Genomic DNA, 20,787 nt, shown 5'->3' with positions numbered 1-20,787 from the left:
TTCTATTCAGTCCTTGTGCAACAAGCAAAATGTTTTACATTCAAGGGCTATTTGTACTTTTTATGCATCACCCTTTTTAGAAACTTTGGTTTAGTATGTGTTATGGTTGATCTTAGTGGTATTTGACAAGAAGAGATTGTCTGTCTGGCCTACCACTCAGCTACTACTGTACTTGCATGCATACGTTAATCTGTCTTGTTTGTGACATCACATTTCTGCTTTCTGTGTTCCTCACTGCTTGAGTCACAGGATCTAGATATCGAAACTTGAGTCATGATATGTTAATATGGAATATGTAAAATAAAATGTTATTGGTCACATACACATGTTTAGCAGATGTTATTGCAGGTGTAGCGAAATGCTTGTGAAGGGATAAATGGTGACGCTCTGTACATTATATAAAAAAATGGACCACGTGGTAGGGAATCTTGTAAATTACCTCTATCTCTTTGTCAAACCCAGGACTCCTTGAGCAAGCAGACATTCTACAGCATGCACCAGCTGCAAGGCAACAAACATTATGGCACAGAGAAAGCGGGATACCTCTACAAGAGAAGTGACGGGTATGAACACTTTATCTGTGTGAAAGTCATTATCCCAAGCAGAATTGTCATACCTTCACTGGCAAGAAAAAGTATGTGAACCCTTTGGCATTACCTGGATTTCTGCATAAATTTGTCATAGATGATCAGATCAAATTTTAAGTCACTACAATAGACAAACGCAATGTGCTTAAACTAATAACACACAAACAATTATACATTTTCATGTCTTTATTGAACACACCGTGTAAACATTCACAGTGCTGGGTGGAAAAAGTATGTGAACCCTTGGATTTAATAACTGGTTGACCCTCCTTTTGGCAGCAATAACCTCAACCAAATGTTTTCTGTAGTTGGCGGAACAGACCTGCACAACGGTCAGCAGGAACTTTGGACTATTCCTCTTTACAAAACTGTTTCAGTTCAGCAATATTTTTGGGATGTGAACCGCTCTCTTGAGGTCATGTCATAGCATCTCAATCGGGTTGAGTTATATTACTCCAGTGCTAGCCTCCCTACACTGGCTTCCTGTTAAGGCAAGGGCTGATTTCAAGGTTTTACTGCTAACCTACAAAGCGTTACATGGGCTTGCTCCTACCTAGCTTTCCGATTTGGTCCTGCAGTACATACCTACACGTACGCTACGGTCACAAGACGCAGGCCTCCTAATTGTCCCTAGAATTTCTAAGCAAACAGCTGGAGGCAGGGATTTCTCCTATAGAGCAAAATTTTTATGGAATGGTCTGCCTACCCATGTGAGAGACGCAGACTCGGTCTCAACCTTTAAGTCTTTACTGAAGACTCATCTCTTCAGTAGGTCCTATGATTGAGTGTAGTCTGGCCCAGGAGTGTGAAGGTGAACGGAAAGGCTCTGGCGCAACGAACCGCCCTTGCTGTCTCTGCCTGGCCGGTTCCCCTCTCTCCACTGGGATTCTCTGCCTCTAACCCTATTACAGGGGCTGAGTCACTGGCTTACTTGGTGATCTTCCATGCCGTCGAATTCTCCTGCAAAATGTCTTGATGAACTTGTGAATGAATTTTTCTGTTGATGATACTAAGATGTCCAGGCCCAGAGGCAGCCCCAAACCATGATGCTCCCTCGATCATACTTTACAGTTGGGGGAGGTTTTGATGTTGGTGTGCAGTGCCTTTTTTTTCTCCACACATAGTGTTCCTTCCTTCCAAACTCAATTTTTTTTTCATCTGTCCACAGAATATTTGACCAGTAGCGCTGTGGAACATTTTGCGAACTTCAGATGTGCAGAAATGTCTTTTTTGGACAGCAGTGGCTTCTTCTGTGGTGTCCTCCTATGAACACCATTCTTGTTTAGTGTTTTACGTATCGTAAACTCGTCAACAGAGATGTTAGCATGTTCCAGAGATTTCTGTAAGTCTTTAGCTGACACTAGGATGCTTCTTAACCTCATTGAGCCTTCTGCACTGTGCTCTTGCAGTCATCTTTGCAGGACAGCCACTCCTAGGGAGAGTAGCAACAGTGCTGAACTTTCTCCATTTGTAGACAGTTTGTCTTACCGTGGACTGATGAACATCAAGGCTTTTAGAGATACTTTTGTAACCCTTTCCAGCTTTATATAAGCCTACATTTCTTAGGTCTTCTGAGATCTCTTTTGTTTACGGCATGGTTCACATCAGGCAATGCTTCTTGTGAATAGCAAACTCAAATTTTGTGTTTTTTTTTTATAGGGCAGGGCAGCTCTAACCATAATCTCGTCTCATTGATTGGACTCCAGGTTAGCTGACTCCAATTAACTTTTGAAGTCATTCGCCTAGTGGTTCACATACTTTTTCCAACCTACACTGTGAATGTTTAAATGATGTATTCAATATAGACAAGAAAAATACAATAATTTGAGTGTTATTAGTTTAAGCACACTGTGCTTTTCTATTGTTGTGACTTAGATGAAGATCAAATCACAATTTATAACCAATAAATTCAGGTATTTCCAAAGGGTTCACATACTTTCTTTCCACTGTACAAGTGAAATCCTATTTATACTAGACGGATGTAGTATTACTATGTGTATTGTGAGAATTTCATTTGAGCTTCCATACAATTACATCTCTGTACCTCAGTCAGTTTGTAGGCTGAAAAATGTTCACTCTTGGTATTTGTTCCGTGCAGGTTGAGAAAGATGTGGCAGAAGAGGAATTGCACTGTGCAGAACTGCTACCTAACTATTGCACATGGAACTGTGAGTTCAGTGTTGTGGATTATCTTCTGACACAATTGATGATAACCTGGTACCAAATAGTGCCTGGTTGGGCTTTTTTAATGAATCCCAAAGAATCAAACGTGATAGTAATAACCTATGTGATAACCATTTTACCATGTTATCTCTTAGTAAATACCTGCCGATTTCTGTACCCTAAAATAAAGTGCAACTTTAATGCTTAAAGTGCAACTGACAGCATTTTAGCATCATTAAATATTATACAAATCTGTTCATATACACCACCAGAAACAATATGACAATTGAGTTTTTTTGTTGCATTTTCTGACAACCAAACACTTAGATATGGTCATTTTCACGTTTTCATAAATCCTTAGTACAAGTAATTCCTAAACATTCCAAGGCATTTGTGAAAATAGTAAATAACACCTAATAAAGACATCTGTCTCGTCCAGGACCAGTGTCTACGCAGACCGATGCGCCATAGCCAATCAGAGCTAGAGTAGGCCTATATGCTAACAAGCTGTTTGCGACGAGGGCCTCCCATCATTCTCTTTGAACTAGACTATGTGTTTACAGGCAGTTGCAACATCCGACTTTAGATCATTACAATGCATTCGGCAAAAGCCACAAAATACACTTGAATGGATTTCTGCAAATATGCAGCTAAATACCACGGGAGTCCTCTTACATTTGGGAATTTTGCAGTCCTATTGATCAAACAACCATAAGTAGGCTATCTTTCCTTATATGCACATCAACAAGATCAACTAATGCTAGCCAGAGGAAGATGAGCTAAAATCAAACGAAGGAACATTTTAGATAAGCCCTCTCAAACCTTTTCAGCTAGTTGGCCATCAAAATTGCACTGGATAAACGATGGAGAAAAGCCTGCTCGTCCTTCTGCAACTTGCCTGTCAATGCATGCGTTGTCTCACCCAAGCTAACTGGCTAAAGTTGGCTAGCTATCTAATTTCATACACAAACGAGAACACCTCAATGACCATTTTACTCGCCCAAGCAGAGCTGGTTTGGCTGTTTACATGTTATATAGAGCGTTTGTGACTAACTTTTTTTTTGCCTACGTTTACTGATGCCGGTCATATTCAGCAGAACATGCGTGTTCGTAAATTCATCAGTTATTCTGCGCTACGGCACACTGAGACGAGAGTGCTCTGAAATCGGAGTAGATAGCTAGCCAGAGTGAATTTGCGACACAAGAGAGAAGCTAACTGGATAAGAGTTGTTCAGCATAGCTAGCTAGCAATGCGATTCACATTTCTTGCTAGCTAACTAAATGACACGTGCATCATTAGCTGTTTAGCCACCAAAAAACGATACGAGGAGAAAAAGTTAGTCAGTCACTCACCCACTCCTCCAATGACATGACCTCATCTTAGCAGCTAGCTAAACTCAGCAAAAAATAAACGTCCCTTTTTCAGGACCCTGTCTTTCACATATAATTTGTAAAAATCCAAATAACAGATCTTTTTTTTTTTTTTTTTTTGTCATTTAGCAGACACTCTTATCCAGAGCGACTTACAGTAGTGAATGCATACATTTCATACAATTTCATACATATCATACATTTTTTTTCTGTGCTGGCCCCCCGTGGGAATCGAACCCACAACCCTGGTGTTGCAAACACCATGCTCTACCAACTGAGCTACAGGGAAGGCTGTATCTTCATTGTAATGGGTTTAAACACTTTCCCATGCTTCTTCAATGAACCATAAACAATTAATGAACATGCACCTGTGGAACGGTTATTAAGACACCAACAGCTTAGACTGTATGCAATTAAGGTCACAGTTATGAAAACTTAGGACACTAAAGAGGCCTTGTAAACAAAAAGAGAGTAATGAATTGATCTACGGGCCTTTAATGAAGACCAGCCAACCTTTTGATACACAATGCAGTGGTGAGTATTAAAACTGTCACCAGTGATAAAACGAATGCTGCTATGGTAGACGGCATCCAAAGGTTTAAGAGTAGTGGCTGCTGCAATCTGGTAAATGGTGTCACCATAATCAGGAAATGGCAGGAAAGTTGACTGTTCAATTAGTCTTCCTGCTATTTAGGGAGAGGCAAGATCTATTTCTTCAAAAGAAGCCCACTTTAAATCTTTACTTTTTACTAGCTCATCTGTATATGCTTCAAAATGTGGGCCGCGGCCTGCCCGTTACCCTTTCCTGCTCTTATAGTGTTCACAATTTCCAGCCATGAAACAGCATTTGAATGTCATTGAAAGCAGTGTTTGTTTCACTATTGGTCACTTTAATTGCTGAAAATAACGATAAACCCCATGTTTAATCATTACCATGTTCTATTAGAGAAAGCAAAACAGAATTGACAAAGAGATAGAGATGATACTAAAGAGACCCTGGTGAAAAAGAGCAGTGTGAGAACTAGAGAACATGTATTTAGTCTTGCCTCCATTAAGTACACATTTTAAACCAACTAGGGCTTTCTATAAGGTAACAAAGTCAGATTTCAGCTTTAACATAGCTTGGTCAACAGTTGGGGCAATGGCATACATAATTGTCGTCTGCAGGAGGGACTTCCCCGGGAGTAACCATGCTATCCTTTCCTCAGCCCAACAAACCACCAGCCAAACTCAACCTGCTCACCTGCCAAGTCAAGCCCAGTCTGGAGGACAAGAAGTGTTTTGACCTCATTTCTCGTAAGTCAGCCTCCCTAACCAGGATTGAAAATATACGTACAATGTAACTTGACGGTCTAATTTGCATCTGAAATTTGTTCTCCTCTGTTAGTCTAACAACCAAAGTTCAATAAAATGTTTTAGTCCAAATAATTTGGAAACATCGCTGTTTGAAATAATCATGCCTGTCAACCATGGCCTATTTTCATTATGAGTTCAGGTCATAATTATTGCGTATGCCGTATAAAACACACACACACACACATATACACTTTGTCATGCAGACTTTGCCATGTTCCGGGTAGCCTCGGATAATAACATTGATGTATACAGTGAAATGCATCAGGAAGTGTATAGGGGATGTTGTTCCCACTGTGACTATTAAAACCTACCCAAACCAGAAACTGTGGATAGATGGCAGCATTGGCGCTAAACTGAAAGCGCAAACCACCGCATTTAACCATGGCCTGGTGACTGGGAATATGGTTGAATACAAACAGTGTAGGTCCCTCCATAAGGCAATCACACAGGCAAGATTTCAGTTCAGAGACAGTGGAATCGCAATTCAACGGCTCAAACACGAGAGGTATGTGGCAAGGTCTATAGACAATCACGGACTACAAAGGGAAAACCAGTCACATCATGGATAATATCTTGCACCCAGACAAGCTAAACACCTTCGCCTGCTTTGAGGATAACACAGTGCCATCGACGCGACCCGCTCCCAAGGACTGTGAGCTCTCTTTCTCCGTGGCCGACGTGAGTAAGACGTTTAAGCGTGTTAACCGTCGCAAGGCTGCCGGCCCAGACGGCATCCCTAGCCGTGTCCTCAGAGCATGCGCAGACCAGCTGGCTGGAGTGTTTACGGACATATTCAATCTCTCCCTATCCCAGTCTGCTGTCCCCACTTGCTTCAAGATGTTCACCATTGTTCCTTTACCCAAGAAAGCAAAGGTAACTGAACTAAATGACTATCGCCCCTGTCATGACGTTGGCCTCTTTGGGTACAGGAAGGACAGTTGACCCCCTCCCCTTTGTACCATCACCCAACCTACCTTCCCCCCAACCCAGGGTTGTAAAAATTCCAAGAGGAGAATCTACTACAACATGTTTCATAGAGAGACAAAGGAAAATCTTCCAACTCATAGAATTGGAGAACCGAGCGACATGTGTGTTCTGGAGAGGATATGGAAGATTGATGAGGACTCCAGCTACGAACTGGTCCGCTTGGTACCATTTTGTGATACTCAGAAGAGACAATATAGCCATATTACCATAAAACTGTTTATATAATAGCCTCAGTGATGAGACTGGCATCATAATGGTTGTATAAAATGTATTAATAAGGATAAAGCTATTTGTAATACATTGAGATGCTATGTACTGATGTTAATGTGATAGACTTGGTTACAGAAATACAATTCTAACTCAGTCATAGGCACGCCCCCAGGGACACATACAGGACCAGGCGTCATTTGACAAGCCTGTTCTATGGGCACTATAAAACACCCCCTGATTTACATTTATCCAGACCAGGCCTACACTCCATTGCGAGTTGGCTCATAGGTTCGACCATCCAAGTACTCTACTGAAAGTGAACTATACCACGTGGTTAACTTTTACTAACGAGACCGACAGAATAAGAACAAGTCTTTGATATTAAGTATTAGTCTGCAGCTAAGTAAATTATATCATCGAACGCGAAGACCAACCACATCCATTCTATGACGACATTAATGAATGTCGCTCTGAAAGATCCATTCTAACCGAGAGAGAGAGAGAACGCGGACAAACTCTCCATCAGAACATAACTCTTCCAAAGGGATCCCGACGACACATGAGCGTAAATATATATTGATTGCAATTGTTCCCGAATGAGTGAGCCTTCAATTGTTAATATTAATGAACTCTGTGTAACTTCTCAGCTTACCGTTTATGACCCATTGTCTAACAGACCAGCCATGCTTGTTAGCCATTAGGGCACATTACTATACCAATCCTTTGTGACGATAATTACTGTTTGTATGTTTTCTGTTAATTACTTAGTGTAGTAAATAAATGATTTAAAGACAATTGATGTATGGATAATTTTAGTAAAGACTGGGTTCGTGCAGATACAACAATTTACGACGTTTGGGAATGAGACTGGACGCGAGGTATAATACACCATTCAAACCAGAAGATAATCGGCCTATATTATAATATAGGAAAGTTACATTAGGAAAATTATAACTTTGTAATCAAAATATTTTTCTTGGTGCCCCAATCTCCTAGTTAATTACAATTAAACGATTAATCAGTTTAATCGCAGGGAGTTAATTGATAAACCTATCTTCAGTTTAATGGTACCCAAAGACACGACACCCCTTAGCACTCACTTCTGTCATCATGAAGTGCTTTGAGAGGCTAGTTAAGGATCATATCACCTCTACCTTACCTGACACCCTAGATAGATCCACAGACGATGCAATCGCCATTGCACTGCACACTGCCCTATTCCACCTTGACAAGAGGAATACCTGTGTAAGAATGCTGTTCATTGACTATAGCTCAGCCTTCAACACCATAGTGTTGATGCTCGGGGCCCTGGTCCTGAACCCCGCCCTGTGCAACTGGGTCCTGGACTTCCTGACGGTCCGACCCCAGCTGGTGAAGATTGGGTACAACACCTCCACTTCACTGATCCTCAACACAGGGGCCCCACAAGGGTTCGTACTCAGCCCCCTGTTGTACTCCCTGTTCACCCATGACTGCGTAGAAAATGTTACACCTGCTCTGTCAGGAGGAATGGGCCAAAATTCATGTCTGTCTGTCCTGTCTGGTCTGGTCTTGTCTTGTCCTCGACTTTGGCGATGTCATTTACAAAATAGCCTCCAATACCCTACTCAACAAATTGGATGCAGTCTATCACAGTGCCATCCGTTTTGTCACCAAAGCCCCATATACTACCCACCACTGCGACCTGTACGCTCTCGTTGGCTGGCGTTCGCTTCATAATCGTCGCCAAACCCACTGGCTCCAGGTCATCTACAAGACCCTGCTACGTAAAGTCCCCCCTTATCTCCGCTCACTTGTCACCATAGCAGCACCCACCTGTAGCACGCGCTCCAGCAGGTATATCTCTCTGGTCACCCCCAAAGCCAATTCCTCCTGTGGCCGTCTCTTTCCAGTTCTCTGCTGCCAATGACTGGAACGAACTACAAAAATCTCTGAAACTGGAAACACTTATCTCCCTCACTAGCTTTAAGCACCAGCTGTCAGAGCAGCTCACAGATCACTGCACCTGTACATAGCCCATCTATAATTTAGGCCAAACAACTACCTCTTCCCCTACTATATTTATTTATTTTATTTTGCTCCTTTGCACCCCATTATCTCTATTTCTACTTTGCACTTTCTTCTACTACAAATCTACCATTCCAGTGTTTTACTTGCTATATTGTATTTACTTTGCCACCATGGACTTTTTTTTGCCTTTACCTCCCTTCTCACCTCATTTGCTCACATTGTACATAGACTTATTTTTCTACTGTATTATTGACTGTATATTTGTTTTACTCCATGTGTAACTCTGTGTTGTTGTATGTTGTCGAACTGCTTTGCTTTATCTTGGCCAGGTCGCAATTGTAAATGAGAACTTGTTCTCAACTTGCCTACCTGGTTAAATAAAGGTGAAATAAAAAAAATGTATGTATGTGTGCATACACATACATATATTTATTAACTTCTATGGGCTAGGTGGGCCGCCAGCGTCCCACCTGCGGGACACAGCCAGTGAAATATCAGGGTGGAAAATTCAAAAACAACTAAACGTCATAATTCAACTTTCTCAAACATACAACTATTTTACACCATTTTAAAGATAAACTTGGCGTTAATCTAACCACATTGTCCGATTTCAAAAAGGCTTTACGGCGAAAGCAAAACATTAGATTATGTTAGGAGAGGACATAGACAAAAATAATCACACAGCCATTTTCCAAGCAAGGACATGTGTCAATAAAACCCAAAACACAGCTAAATGAAGCACTAACCTTTGACGATCTTCATCAGATGACACTCCTAGGACATTGTTACACAATACATGTATGTTTTGTTTGATAAAGTTCATATTTATATCCAAAAACAGCATTTTACATTGGCGCGTGATGTTCAGAAAATGTATTCCCACCAAAACGTCCGGTGAATGTGCACATCAGTTTACAAAAATACTCATCATAAACGTTGACAAAATATATAACAAAGTGTTTCCCCCTTTCACAGCGTTTTCTTTTTGTTGCTTGTTCTGCAGACAGTTTTTATTATTATTTTTTACTATTTATTACAAAAAAGGAAGGGGTAACATTAAAGTATTAGAACATGAAGGACAAACAATATAGCATCAAGACACTTTCAAACATGTATCAGTCTTTCCGCAACAGAGCCATCCTTATGTGTGAGGGTGCGTGTGAATGATAGTGATATGTCATACAGTGAGACTGATCATTTCTTTGTCAGTGGGCAAACATACAAAATCAGCAGGGGATCAAATACTTTTTTCCCCTCACTGTACACCTTAGTCAAATACATTTAAACTTAGGTTTTCACAATTCCTGACATTTCATCCTAGTAAAAATTCCCTGTCTTAGGTCAGTTAGGATCACCACTTTATTTTAAGAATGTGAAATGTCAGAATAATAGTAGTGAGAATTATTTATTTCAGCTTTTATTTCTTTCATCACATTCCCAGTGGGTCAGAAGTTTACATACACTCAATTAGTAATTGATAGCATTGCCTTTAAATTGTTTAACTTGGGTCAAATGTTTTGGGTAGCCTTCCACAAGTTTCCCACAATAAGTTGGGTGAATTTTGGCCCATTCCTCTGACAGAGCTGGTGTAACTGAGTCAGGTTTGTAGGCCTTCTTGCTCGCACACGCTTTTTCATTTCTGCCCACAAATGTTATATAGGATTGAGGTCTGGGCTTTGTGATGGCCACTCCAATACCTTGACTTTGTTTTCCTTAAGCCATTTTGCCACAACTTTGGAAGTATGCTTAGGGTCATCGTCCATTTGGAAGACCCATTTTGTGACCAAGCTTTAACTTCCTGACTGATGTCTTGAGATGTTGCTTCAATATATCAACATAATTTTCCTGCCTCATGATGCCATCTATTTTGTGAAGTGCACCAGTACCTCCTGCAGCAAAGCACCCCTACAACAAGATGCTGCCACCCCCGTGCTTTACGGTTGGGATGGTGTTCTTCCGCTTGCAAGCCTCCCCCTTTTTCCTCCAAACATAACGATGGTCATTATGGCCAATCAGTTCTATTTTTGTTTCATCAAACCAGAAGACATTTCTCCAAAAAGTACGATCTTTGGCCCCATGTGCAGTTGCAAGCCGTAGTCTGGCTTTTTATGGCAGTTTTGGAGCAGTGGCTTCTTCCTTGCTGAGGGGCCTTTCAGGTTATGTCGATATAGGACTGGTTTTACTGTGGATATTGATACTTTTGTACCTGTTTCCTCCGGCATCTTTACAAGGTCCTTTGCTGTTGTTCTAGGATTGATTAGCACTTTTTGCACCAAAGTACGTTCATCTCTAGAAGACAGAACACGTCTCCTTCCTGAGCGGTATGACGGCTGCCTGGTCCCATGGTGTTTATACTTGCGTACTATTGTTTGTGCAGATGAATGTGGTACCTTCAGGCATTTACAAATTGCTCCCAATGATGAACCAGCCTTGTGGAGGTCTACATTTTTTTCTACTGAGGTCTTGGCTGATCTCTTTTGATTTTCCCATGATGACAAGCAAAGATGCACTGAGTTTGAAGACAGGCCTTGAAATACATCCACAGGTACATCTCCAATTGACTCAAATGATGTCAATTAGCCTATCAGAAGCTTCTAAAGCCATGACATCATTTTCTGGAATTTTCCAAGCTGTTTAAAGGCACAGTCAATTTAGTGTATTTTAACTTCTGACCCTCTGGAATTGGGATACAGTGAATTGTAAGTGAAGTAATCTGTCTGTAAACAATTGTTGGAACAATTACTTGTGTCATGCACGAAGTAGATGTCTTAACCGACTTGCCAAAACTATAGTTTGTTAACAAGAAATTTGGGGAGTGGTTGAAAAACGAGTTTTAATGACTCTAACCTAAGGGTTTGTAAACTTCCGACTTCAGCTGTATGTAGACATGGAGTCACTGGCCACTTAAATGATGGAACACTAGTCACTTTAAAAATGTTTAGATACTGCTTAACTTGTTTCGTATGCGTATACTGTATTCTATTCTACTGTATTTTAGTCATTGCCACTCTGACGGTCCTCATTCTAATATTTATATATGTCAGATTTCTATTATTTTACTTTTAGATTTTTGTGTATTGTTAGATATTACTGTACTTTTGGAGCTAGGAACACAAGCATTTCGCTACACCTGCAATAACTTCTGCTAAATATGTGTATGTGACCAATACAATTTGATTTGATGAGAGCTCCTTTCATTTAAATGTGAAACACGTTCTTTGGATGCAGACATTCTGATTTAACGTATTTTCTCTTGTGTTCTAGATAATCGCACATATCACTTTCTTGCTGATGACGAGCCAGTGTGTGTTGCGTGAGTAACCTCTCTATAGCAGGGACAGGCAACTTTGTTGGGGGTGGGGGCCACAAAAAATCTTAACTCATCGTAAGGGGCCGCAGTTGCTTGCTGGTCTTTAAGAAAATAATTATAATTTTTACCCTGTTTTATTTATTTTTTTCTCCCCAATTTCGTGGTATCCAATTGATAGTTACAGCCTTGTCTCATCACTGCAACTCCCGTATAAACTCGGGAGAGGCAAAGGTCGAGAGCCGTGCGTCCTCCAAAACACATCCCAACCAAGCCTCACAGCTTCTTGACACAATGCCCACTTAACCCGGAAGCCAGCCACGCCAATGTGTCGGAGGAAACACCATACACCTGGCGACCGTGTCAGCGTGCACTGCGCCCGGCCCGCCACAGGAGTCGCTAGTGCGCGATGGGACAACGACATCCCTGCCGCCAAACCCTCCCCTAACCCGGACGACGCTGGGCGCCGCTCCATGGGTCTCCCGGTCGTGGCCGGCTGCGACAGAGCCTGGACTTGAACACAGAATCTCTAGTGGCACAGCTAGCACTGGGATGCAGTCGGGAGGCCCAGTTGCTCGCGGGTCTGCTCAAGTTGAGACCCCGACTGAGTTTCTTTTTTGGGGGATTGATCTGAGGGCCTTCAAAAGCGGTGCAGCGGCAGGCCGTTTGCCCATCCCTGCTCTATAGTGTTCACCTTTTCCAGCCATCAAACAGCATTTGAGTGTTATTGAAAGCAGCATTTTTTACTGTTAGGCTACACGTTGCTACTGTATGTGTGTTGAAAACATTTAATCTCCGGTAAGACATTTAACTTGTTTAGTGTAGTCCGTTTGTTACTCCACTCACTACTTGTAGCTGTGTAGTCTGTTTGTTTGTGATGTTGATCTGGCTATCTTAATGTTCCAGTTGGTAGATTAGCTAGCACTCACTCACGTGGCTGCTAGCACCATCATGAAAAGGTGCATGAGGGAAGCACTACAATATTACGTTTTTTGAAGTAGTGAGAATGGTCGGGAGCAGGCAATGTTGAAAAGTCATCTTTAGACATGTACTTTTCTTGAATGTAGTTTTGAAATTGACTAAAACAAGCAGACGACATCAAAATTGTGTTTGTAAACGTTTTTTTTGCTGTGGGCTTAGGTAACCACAGGTTGTTTTCCTCACATGACATTCTATCTAATACCTACTGGGACTATGGAATAGACCTTTCCCTCTTCTTTTTATCATGCAGGTGGATCTCAGTGCTGACCAACAGTAAGCAGAAAGCCCTTAACGTGGCTCTGGATGAGCGGAAGTCCAGTGGAGACAACAGTGTTGAGGACCTGACCAGAGCCATTACCGAGGATATCCGCCGCATGCCCGGCAACAACATGTGCTGTGACTGTGGGGCGCCAGGTCAGACCATGCCTACAGTGTGCTGCAGCCGGTTAGGGGTCAATTCTATTTCAAATCAGTCAATTGGGAAAGTAAACTGAAATTTCAATTTCTCAAACAGAAGTTTACTTCCTGAATTGAAATGCAATTGACCCCAGCTCTGGTGTGCTGTCAGAGGAAGATTAGATTTGTCAGAGGAATTTGGTTCCCTGCAGTTAGGGTGCAATGTATTTGTATTTATTATGGATCCCCATTAGCTGCTGCCAAAGCAGCAAAATTAAGGCAGTTTATACAATTGTAAAACATTTCACATCACACTGTGTACCCTCATGCCCCTACTCCACCACTACCACATATCTACAGTACTAAATCCATGTGTATGTATAGTGCGTATGTTATCGTATGTGTGTATGCATGTGTCTGTGCCAATGTTTGTGTTGCTTCACAGTCCCCACTGTTCCATAAGGTGTTTTTTTTATCTGTTTTCAACTTTCACTTTCTACTTTCAGCCAGGAGAGATTGACATGCTTATTTCACTGCTCAAAAAAATAAAGGGAATACTTAAACAACACAATGTAACTCCAAGTCAATCACACTTCTGTGAAATCAAACTGTCCACTTAGGAAGCAACACTGATTGACAATAGATTTCACATGCTGTTGTGCAAATGGAATAGACAACAGGTAGAAATTATAGGCAATTAGCAAGACACCCCCAATAAAGGAGTGGTTCTGCAGGTGGTGACCACAGACCACTTCTCAGTTCCTATGCTTCCTGGCTGATGTTTTGGTCACTTTTGAATGCTGGCGGTGCTTTCACTCTAGTGGTAGCATGAGACGGAGTCTACAACCCACACAAGTGGCTCAGGTAGTGCAGCTCATCCAGGATGGCACATCAATGCGAGCTGTGGCAAGAAGGTTTGCTGTGTCTGTCAGCGTAGTGTCCAGAGCATGGAGGCGCTACCAGGAGACAGGCCAGTACATCAGGAGACGTGGAGGAGGCCGTAGGAGGGCAACAACCCAGCAGCAGGACCGCTACCTCCGCCTTTGTGCAAGGAGGAGCAGGAGGAGCACTGCCAGAGCCCTGCAAAATGACCTCCAGCAGGCCACAAATGTGCATGTGTCTGCTCAAACGGTCAGAAACAGACTCCATGAGGGTGGTATGAGGGCCCGACGTCCACAGGTGGGGGTTGTGCTTACAGCCCAACACCGTGCAGGACGTTTGGCATTTGCCAGAGAACCAAGATTGGCAAATTCGCCACTGGCGCCCTGTGCTCTTCACATATGAAAGCAGGTTCACACTGAGCACATGTGACAGACGTGACAGAGTCTGGAGATGCCGTGGAGAACGTTCTGCTGCCTGCAACATCCTCCAGCATGACCGGTTTGGCGGTGGGTCAGTCATGGTGTGGGGTGGCATTAATTTGGGGGGCCGCACAGCCCTCCATGTGCTCGCCAGAGGTAGCCTGACTGCCATTAGGTACCGAGATGAGATCCTCAGACCCCTTGTGAGACCATATGCTGGTGCGGTTGGCCCTGGGTTCCTCCTAATGCAAGACAATGCTAGACCTCATGTGGCTGGAGTGTGTCAGCAGTTCCTGCAAGAGGAAGGCATTGATGCTATGGACTGGCCCGCCCGTTCCCCAGACCTGAATCCAATTGAGCACATCTGGGACATCATGTCTCGCTCCATCCACCAACGCCACGTTGCACCACAGACTGTCCTGGAGTTCAGGACAGTCTGTGGCCGCCACTTCATCAGGAGCATGCCCAGGCATTGTAGGGAGGTCATACAGGCACGTGGAGGCCACACACACACTACTGAGCCTCATTTTGACTTGTTTTAAGGACATTACATCAAAGTTGGATCAGCCTGTAGTGTGGTTTTCCACTTTAATGTTGAGTGTGACTCCAAATCCAGATCTCCATGGGTTGATAAATTGGATTTCCATTGATTATTTTTGTGATTTTGTTGTCAGCACATTCAACTATGTAAAGAAAAAAGTATTTAATAAGATTTTTTCATTCATTCAGATCTAGGATGTGTTATTTTAGTGTTCCCTTTATTTTTTTGCGCAGTGTATTAATATTATCTCTCTGTCGACATCCAAGTGCCAGCCTTGCTGCCCTGTTCTGAGCCAATTGCAATTTTCCTAAGTCCTTTTTTGTGGCACCTAACTACACGACTGAACAGTAGTCAAGGTGCGACAAAACTAGGGCCTGTAGGACCTGCCTTGTTGATAGTGTTGTTAAGGCGGCTGAGCATGACTTTATTATTGACATACTTCTCCCCATCTTAGCTAGTACTGCATCAATATGTTTTGACCATGACAGTTTAGTCATCTCAACTTGATCAATTTCCACATTATTTATTACAATATTTAGTTGAGGTTTAGGGTTTAGTGAGTGTTTTTGTTCCAAATACAATGCTTTTAGTTTTAGAGAAATGTAGGTCTAACTTTTTCCTTGTCACCCAATCTGAAACTAACTGCAGCTCTTTTTTGAGTGTCGCTGTAGTAGCCGACGTGTATAGTGTTGAGTCATCTGCATACATAGAAACTCTGGCTTTGCTCAAAGTCAGTGGCATGTTATTAGTAAAAATTGAAAAAAGCAAGGGCCTAAATAGCTACCATGGGGAATTCCTGATTCTAACTGGATTATATTTGATAGTCTTCCATTAAAGAACACCCTCTGTGTTCTGTTAGACAAGCAACTCTTTATCCACATTATAGCAGGGTGTGTAAAGCCATAACACAAGTTTTTCTAACAGCAGGCTATGATTGATAATGTCAAAAGCTGCACTGAAGTCTAACAAGACAGCCCCCACAATCAGTTTATCATCAATTTCTCTCAGCCAATCATCAGTCATTTGTGTAAGTGCTGTGCTTGTTGTGTCCTTCCCTATGAGCATGCTGAAATTCTTTTGTCAATTTGTGTACTGTAAAATAGCATTGTATCTGGTCAAACACACATTTTTCCAGAAGTTTACTAAGGTTGGTAAATGTGCACCTAGCTCTGTTGACCCTGCTTAAGAACTGACCTCTATTTGTTTGGATTGAAAATGTTGGTGTTTCTAAATGTTGCTTCATGGGCCTTTGCACCGCGACCAGAAAAATAAACCTTGGAGAAACACTGTAAATGGTTTCTCACAAGTGTTAGCATGCAACTGTCTTCCACAAGGCATAGTTTTGCAAATGACAAACCTTATACTGTCAGCATACTATAAACTATGTCCACGTCTCTCTTTAGACCCAACCTGGATCTCCACAAACCTGGGCATCCTGACATGTATCGAGTGCTCTGGGATACACAGAGAGATGGGCGTGCACTACTCCCGAATCAAGTCCCTTTCCCTGGACAAGCTGGGTACCTCAGAGCTAATGGTGAGTGCCTCTGAATCTTTAGTTGGACAAAACAACTATGAATGTTAAGAATACCATATGAAGGGTAAGAATAGGTAAAGGGTGAATATGAAAAGTACTCTCAGAATAAACAGTTAGAATAGTTCCCCAAGGGTGTTCATTACTCTCCTCAATTTGTGATTAGGTAGAATGTAACAATAGTGGTTTTAACTCAAATATGCAGCAGATATGGCATTAGTTGCATGCTTTGAGGACAAATAAGTTGGTGATTTTTTTTGTATCTATTCAACAACAACTCAGTGATTGTCACCAACTGGATCAGTGTCCTATATGCTTCATTGTTTGATGTGAAATCAGTTTTAGTAGTTGGCCAAGCTCCTCTCAACTCTATTGTGAATGGTTTTTCATGAATTATTTCCCCTTCTCTTTTTAAGCTGGCAAAGAACATGGGCAATTCAGGCTTCAATGAGATAGTGGAAGCCAATGTCCTGAGTCCCTCACTGAAACCCACGGCAGAAAGTGACATGTGAGTGATGAGCAGGGCTGGAATTACTCCCCAGTCCTCAAACTGCAGCCAATCACCTACAGCTGTATGATTGCCTAGAACTGCTCAGCTTGCTATGCGAACTCCTTTAAAAGATAACTCGTGGAACATTTTATACATTACATTTTTATAAATGCATTACGTTTTGGAGCATGCGTTGAGATTTAATAATAGTGTGCTGTGTTGAAAAGCTCTGTATTTTGATTATTACTATTTCAAACTATGAGAAAATAAATAAGATGGGACAGTGTTGTGATAACACAAAAATGCTTGGCATGTCTGTGAACCCCTTATTAGTAAGGTCCTGTCTAGTGGTTACTGTCTGAAAGAAAAGCATAACTACAACCTTGTTACATGTGGACATGCGCCATAAGCACAATCCATTTCCAGTAAGAGAGTGACCCCCCCCCCAGTGCCGCCAAGCGTTTTTATATGGGGAGAAATCAGCAAGTTGACGGTATGTTCTCTCACCAAATGGCATTGGCTGCTTTTGTCACGGTAGCCTGTCACAGCCATGTTCTCACTGCATCAGAACAGCTGGAGCCACTTCTCACTGTGACCTTAATGTTTCCCCAGTGGACTTTTATCACACAGAGAACACAGCCACTGCTACTTGTTCAGAGCAAGGGCCGGAGATGGGGCTACACAGGGACAGATTAAGCAATTTGCTGACAGAACAAGGACCTGGTGTAGGCCCTATGCAAGTACTGACCTTGGAGACCCTGACCCTGCTAGTCTTAACATTAATGGCAGAATTATGACTCACACACTTATGTTCATGTTTGCATTAGTGAATGTACCCATGAACTGAAAATGTCATTCTTTCAGTGCTTTTAAGAAATAGTAGTTTCAACAGGGGCTCCTGAGTGGCACTGCATCTCAGTGCCAGAGGCGTCACCACAGACCCTGGTTCGATTCCAGGCTGTATCACAACCGGCCGTCATTAGAAATCCCATAGGGTGGCGCACAATTGGCCCAGCGTCGTCGGGGTTAGGGTTTGGCTGGGGTAGGCCGTCATTGTAAATAAGAATTTGTTCTTAACTGACTTGCCTAGTTGAATTAAGGTAAAATTAAAAACAGACTTACTGTTTGTCTTAGATGTTGATCATAGTAGCCTACTATATCTCTCATTGAAATGTATAAATGGCTGTTTTTTTACTCTTCCTATGGCTCTGATTTCCCAATTGCAATACCCATCTCTATCGTGTAATGAGTGCATCCTCCCTGTCTCTCTATCATTAGGATGGTGCGTAAGGACTTCATCCTGTGTAAGTACATGGAGTGTCAGTTTGCCCAGCACAGCAGCAGCTCCTTTTCCACTTTGAGAAGGAATTTACAGGAGGCGGTGTGCAGCCGAGACATCTTCAGCCTGCTCCAGCTCTATGCCGTGAGACTGGACCTCAGCCAACCTCTGGCCAACCCTGTGCAGGTACACCCAATGACTAATCCAAACTCTAACCCGATAAACTTAGTACCTAACACTGACCTCATCCAGCGTTTAGCCAGCCCTGTGTAGGTACATACTGTAAGTATACTTACACAATGACTAACCATCACCCTAGACAAAACCTTTCTCCATACCCCTGTGCATGTAGACCCTGTCCCGAAACAACCCCTACCCCCTAGACACCTGTGGAGTTCTGCAAGTATTTTATAGGTTTACATATATGGTGATGGCTAATCCCTGTCCTCTGATAGGCTAGGTGGAATTTTAGCCATATTGCTTACACCCATCCTTCCCTCTGTGTCGAGGGGATAGGGATTGGTTCTGGACAGGGCGCCAGACTCTTAACCATAACTCAACCCTCCCATGTTTGTAGGAGAAAGGGGAAACTGCACTCCACCTGGCTGTCTTGCTGGCTGATAGGACCTCTCTTCATATTGTAGACTTTCTTGTTCACAACTGGTAAGTCATTTTATGCAGCATTAATACAGATTTTTTATTTCAAGGGATAGTCAAGAGAGCTATAATGCATGAAAAAGGAAATGGAAGAATGCTGTTAGTAATGTCCCTATATTCCTATAGCTCAAAGGGACAATCCCATCCAATGTGGCCCTTGCCCTTTTAATTCTAAACTGTTAACTGTGCTCTGAACGCTTGCATGATGTTTGTTGTGGCTTTAAAGAGATTCTCTGGTACTTTTGTATTCTTTGTAGACAGTAGTTCTGAAAGCAGCACCCACGAGCCAAAGGTGGCCCCCGAAAATTGCGTACTACGTCACATATGTGCAACATGTTATTGTTATTGCTCTCTCTCTCTCTCTCTCTCTTACTCTCTGCTGTTTCCACTGAGCTGTTGGGCCCGCCCTGCAACCTCATTGGATAACACTGGGCAGGTATCTTGATAGCTGCCACTCTTTATCCACATTATAGCAGGGGGTGTAAAGCCATAACACATACGTTTTTCCAGCAGCGGACTATGATCGATAATGTCAAAACGATGCACTGAAGTCTAACAAGACAGCTCCAACAATCATTTTATCATCGATTTCTCTCAGCCAATCATCAGTCATTTGTGTAAGTGCTGTGCTTGTTGAGTGTCCTTCCCTATAAGCGTGCTGAAAGTCTGTTGTCAATTTGTTTACTGTGTAATAGCAGTGTATCTGGTCAAATACAATTTTTTCCCAGAAGTTTACTAAGGGTTGGTAACAGGCTAATTGGTTGGCTATTTGAGCTGGTAAAGGGAGCTTTAATATTCTTGTATAGCCAAATGACTTTAGCTTTCCTCCAGGCCTGAGGGCGCACACTTTCTAGTAGGCTTAAATTGAAGATGTGGCAAATAGGAGTGGCAATATCGTCTGCTATTATCCTCAGTAATTTTCCATCCAGATTGTCAGACCCCGGTGGCTTGTCATTGTTGATAGACAACAATAATTTTTATACCTATTCCACACGGATTTTACGGAATTCAAAAGTATAATTCTTGTCTTTCATAATTTTGTCAGATATACTTGGATGTGTAGTGTCAGCGTTTGTTGCCAAGTGGAATAATACATTTCATAAAAGTGTCAAGTGCAGTGTCTGGTTGCTCTTCATTACACACCACAGGCCAGCAAATATTCTTTACATCATCAATATGTGAATCGCTACAAAACTTATTGTATGACCTCTTATACACTATATTAGACCCACCCTTTGGAACTTTGTTTTTCCTAGATATGGCTACTATATTGTGATCACTATCCTATGGATTTGGATACTGCTTTAAAGGAAATTTCTGCAGCATTAGTAAAGATGTGATCAATACATGTTAATGATTTCATTCCTGTGCTGTTTGGAACTACCCTGGTAGGTTGACTGACAACCTGAACCATGTTGCAGGCACTAGTTATTGTTTTAAGTTTTTTCTTGAGTGGGCAGCTTGATGAGAGCCAGTCAATATTTAAATCACCCAGAAAATACACATAGAAATATCACACACAAAATACACAAATATGCTTATTACACAAGCATTTCACACATATTATTAATATTCTGACTGTTAGCACTTGGTGGTCTATAGCAGCTTCCCACAGGA

The 20,787-nt window shown here is 42.1% G+C and overlaps 1 protein-coding gene across 1 annotated transcript in view; it reads left to right on the top strand.

Moving 5' to 3' along the window:
• The window catches only part of unm_sa1614 (un-named sa1614), a 119,680-nt gene that overhangs the window by 35,629 nt on the left and 63,264 nt on the right, over positions 1-20,787 (top strand). The window contains exons 10-18 of the mRNA XM_029695093.1: positions 463-563; positions 2,686-2,755; positions 5,330-5,417; positions 11,949-11,997; positions 13,223-13,386; positions 16,614-16,747; positions 17,161-17,252; positions 18,513-18,699; positions 19,091-19,176. Coding sequence (XP_029550953.1) covers positions 463-563; positions 2,686-2,755; positions 5,330-5,417; positions 11,949-11,997; positions 13,223-13,386; positions 16,614-16,747; positions 17,161-17,252; positions 18,513-18,699; positions 19,091-19,176 — 971 coding nt within the window. The remainder of the gene's footprint in view (positions 1-462; positions 564-2,685; positions 2,756-5,329; positions 5,418-11,948; positions 11,998-13,222; positions 13,387-16,613; positions 16,748-17,160; positions 17,253-18,512; positions 18,700-19,090; positions 19,177-20,787) is intronic.

The sequence above is a fragment of the Salmo trutta genome, chromosome 16 (assembly GCF_901001165.1).
Source record: "Salmo trutta chromosome 16, fSalTru1.1, whole genome shotgun sequence".
In the NCBI taxonomy this organism is placed as follows: domain Eukaryota; kingdom Metazoa; phylum Chordata; class Actinopteri; order Salmoniformes; family Salmonidae; genus Salmo; species Salmo trutta.
The sequence above is the reverse complement of the archived record's forward strand: the minus strand, read 5'-3'. Positions and strand labels throughout refer to the sequence as shown.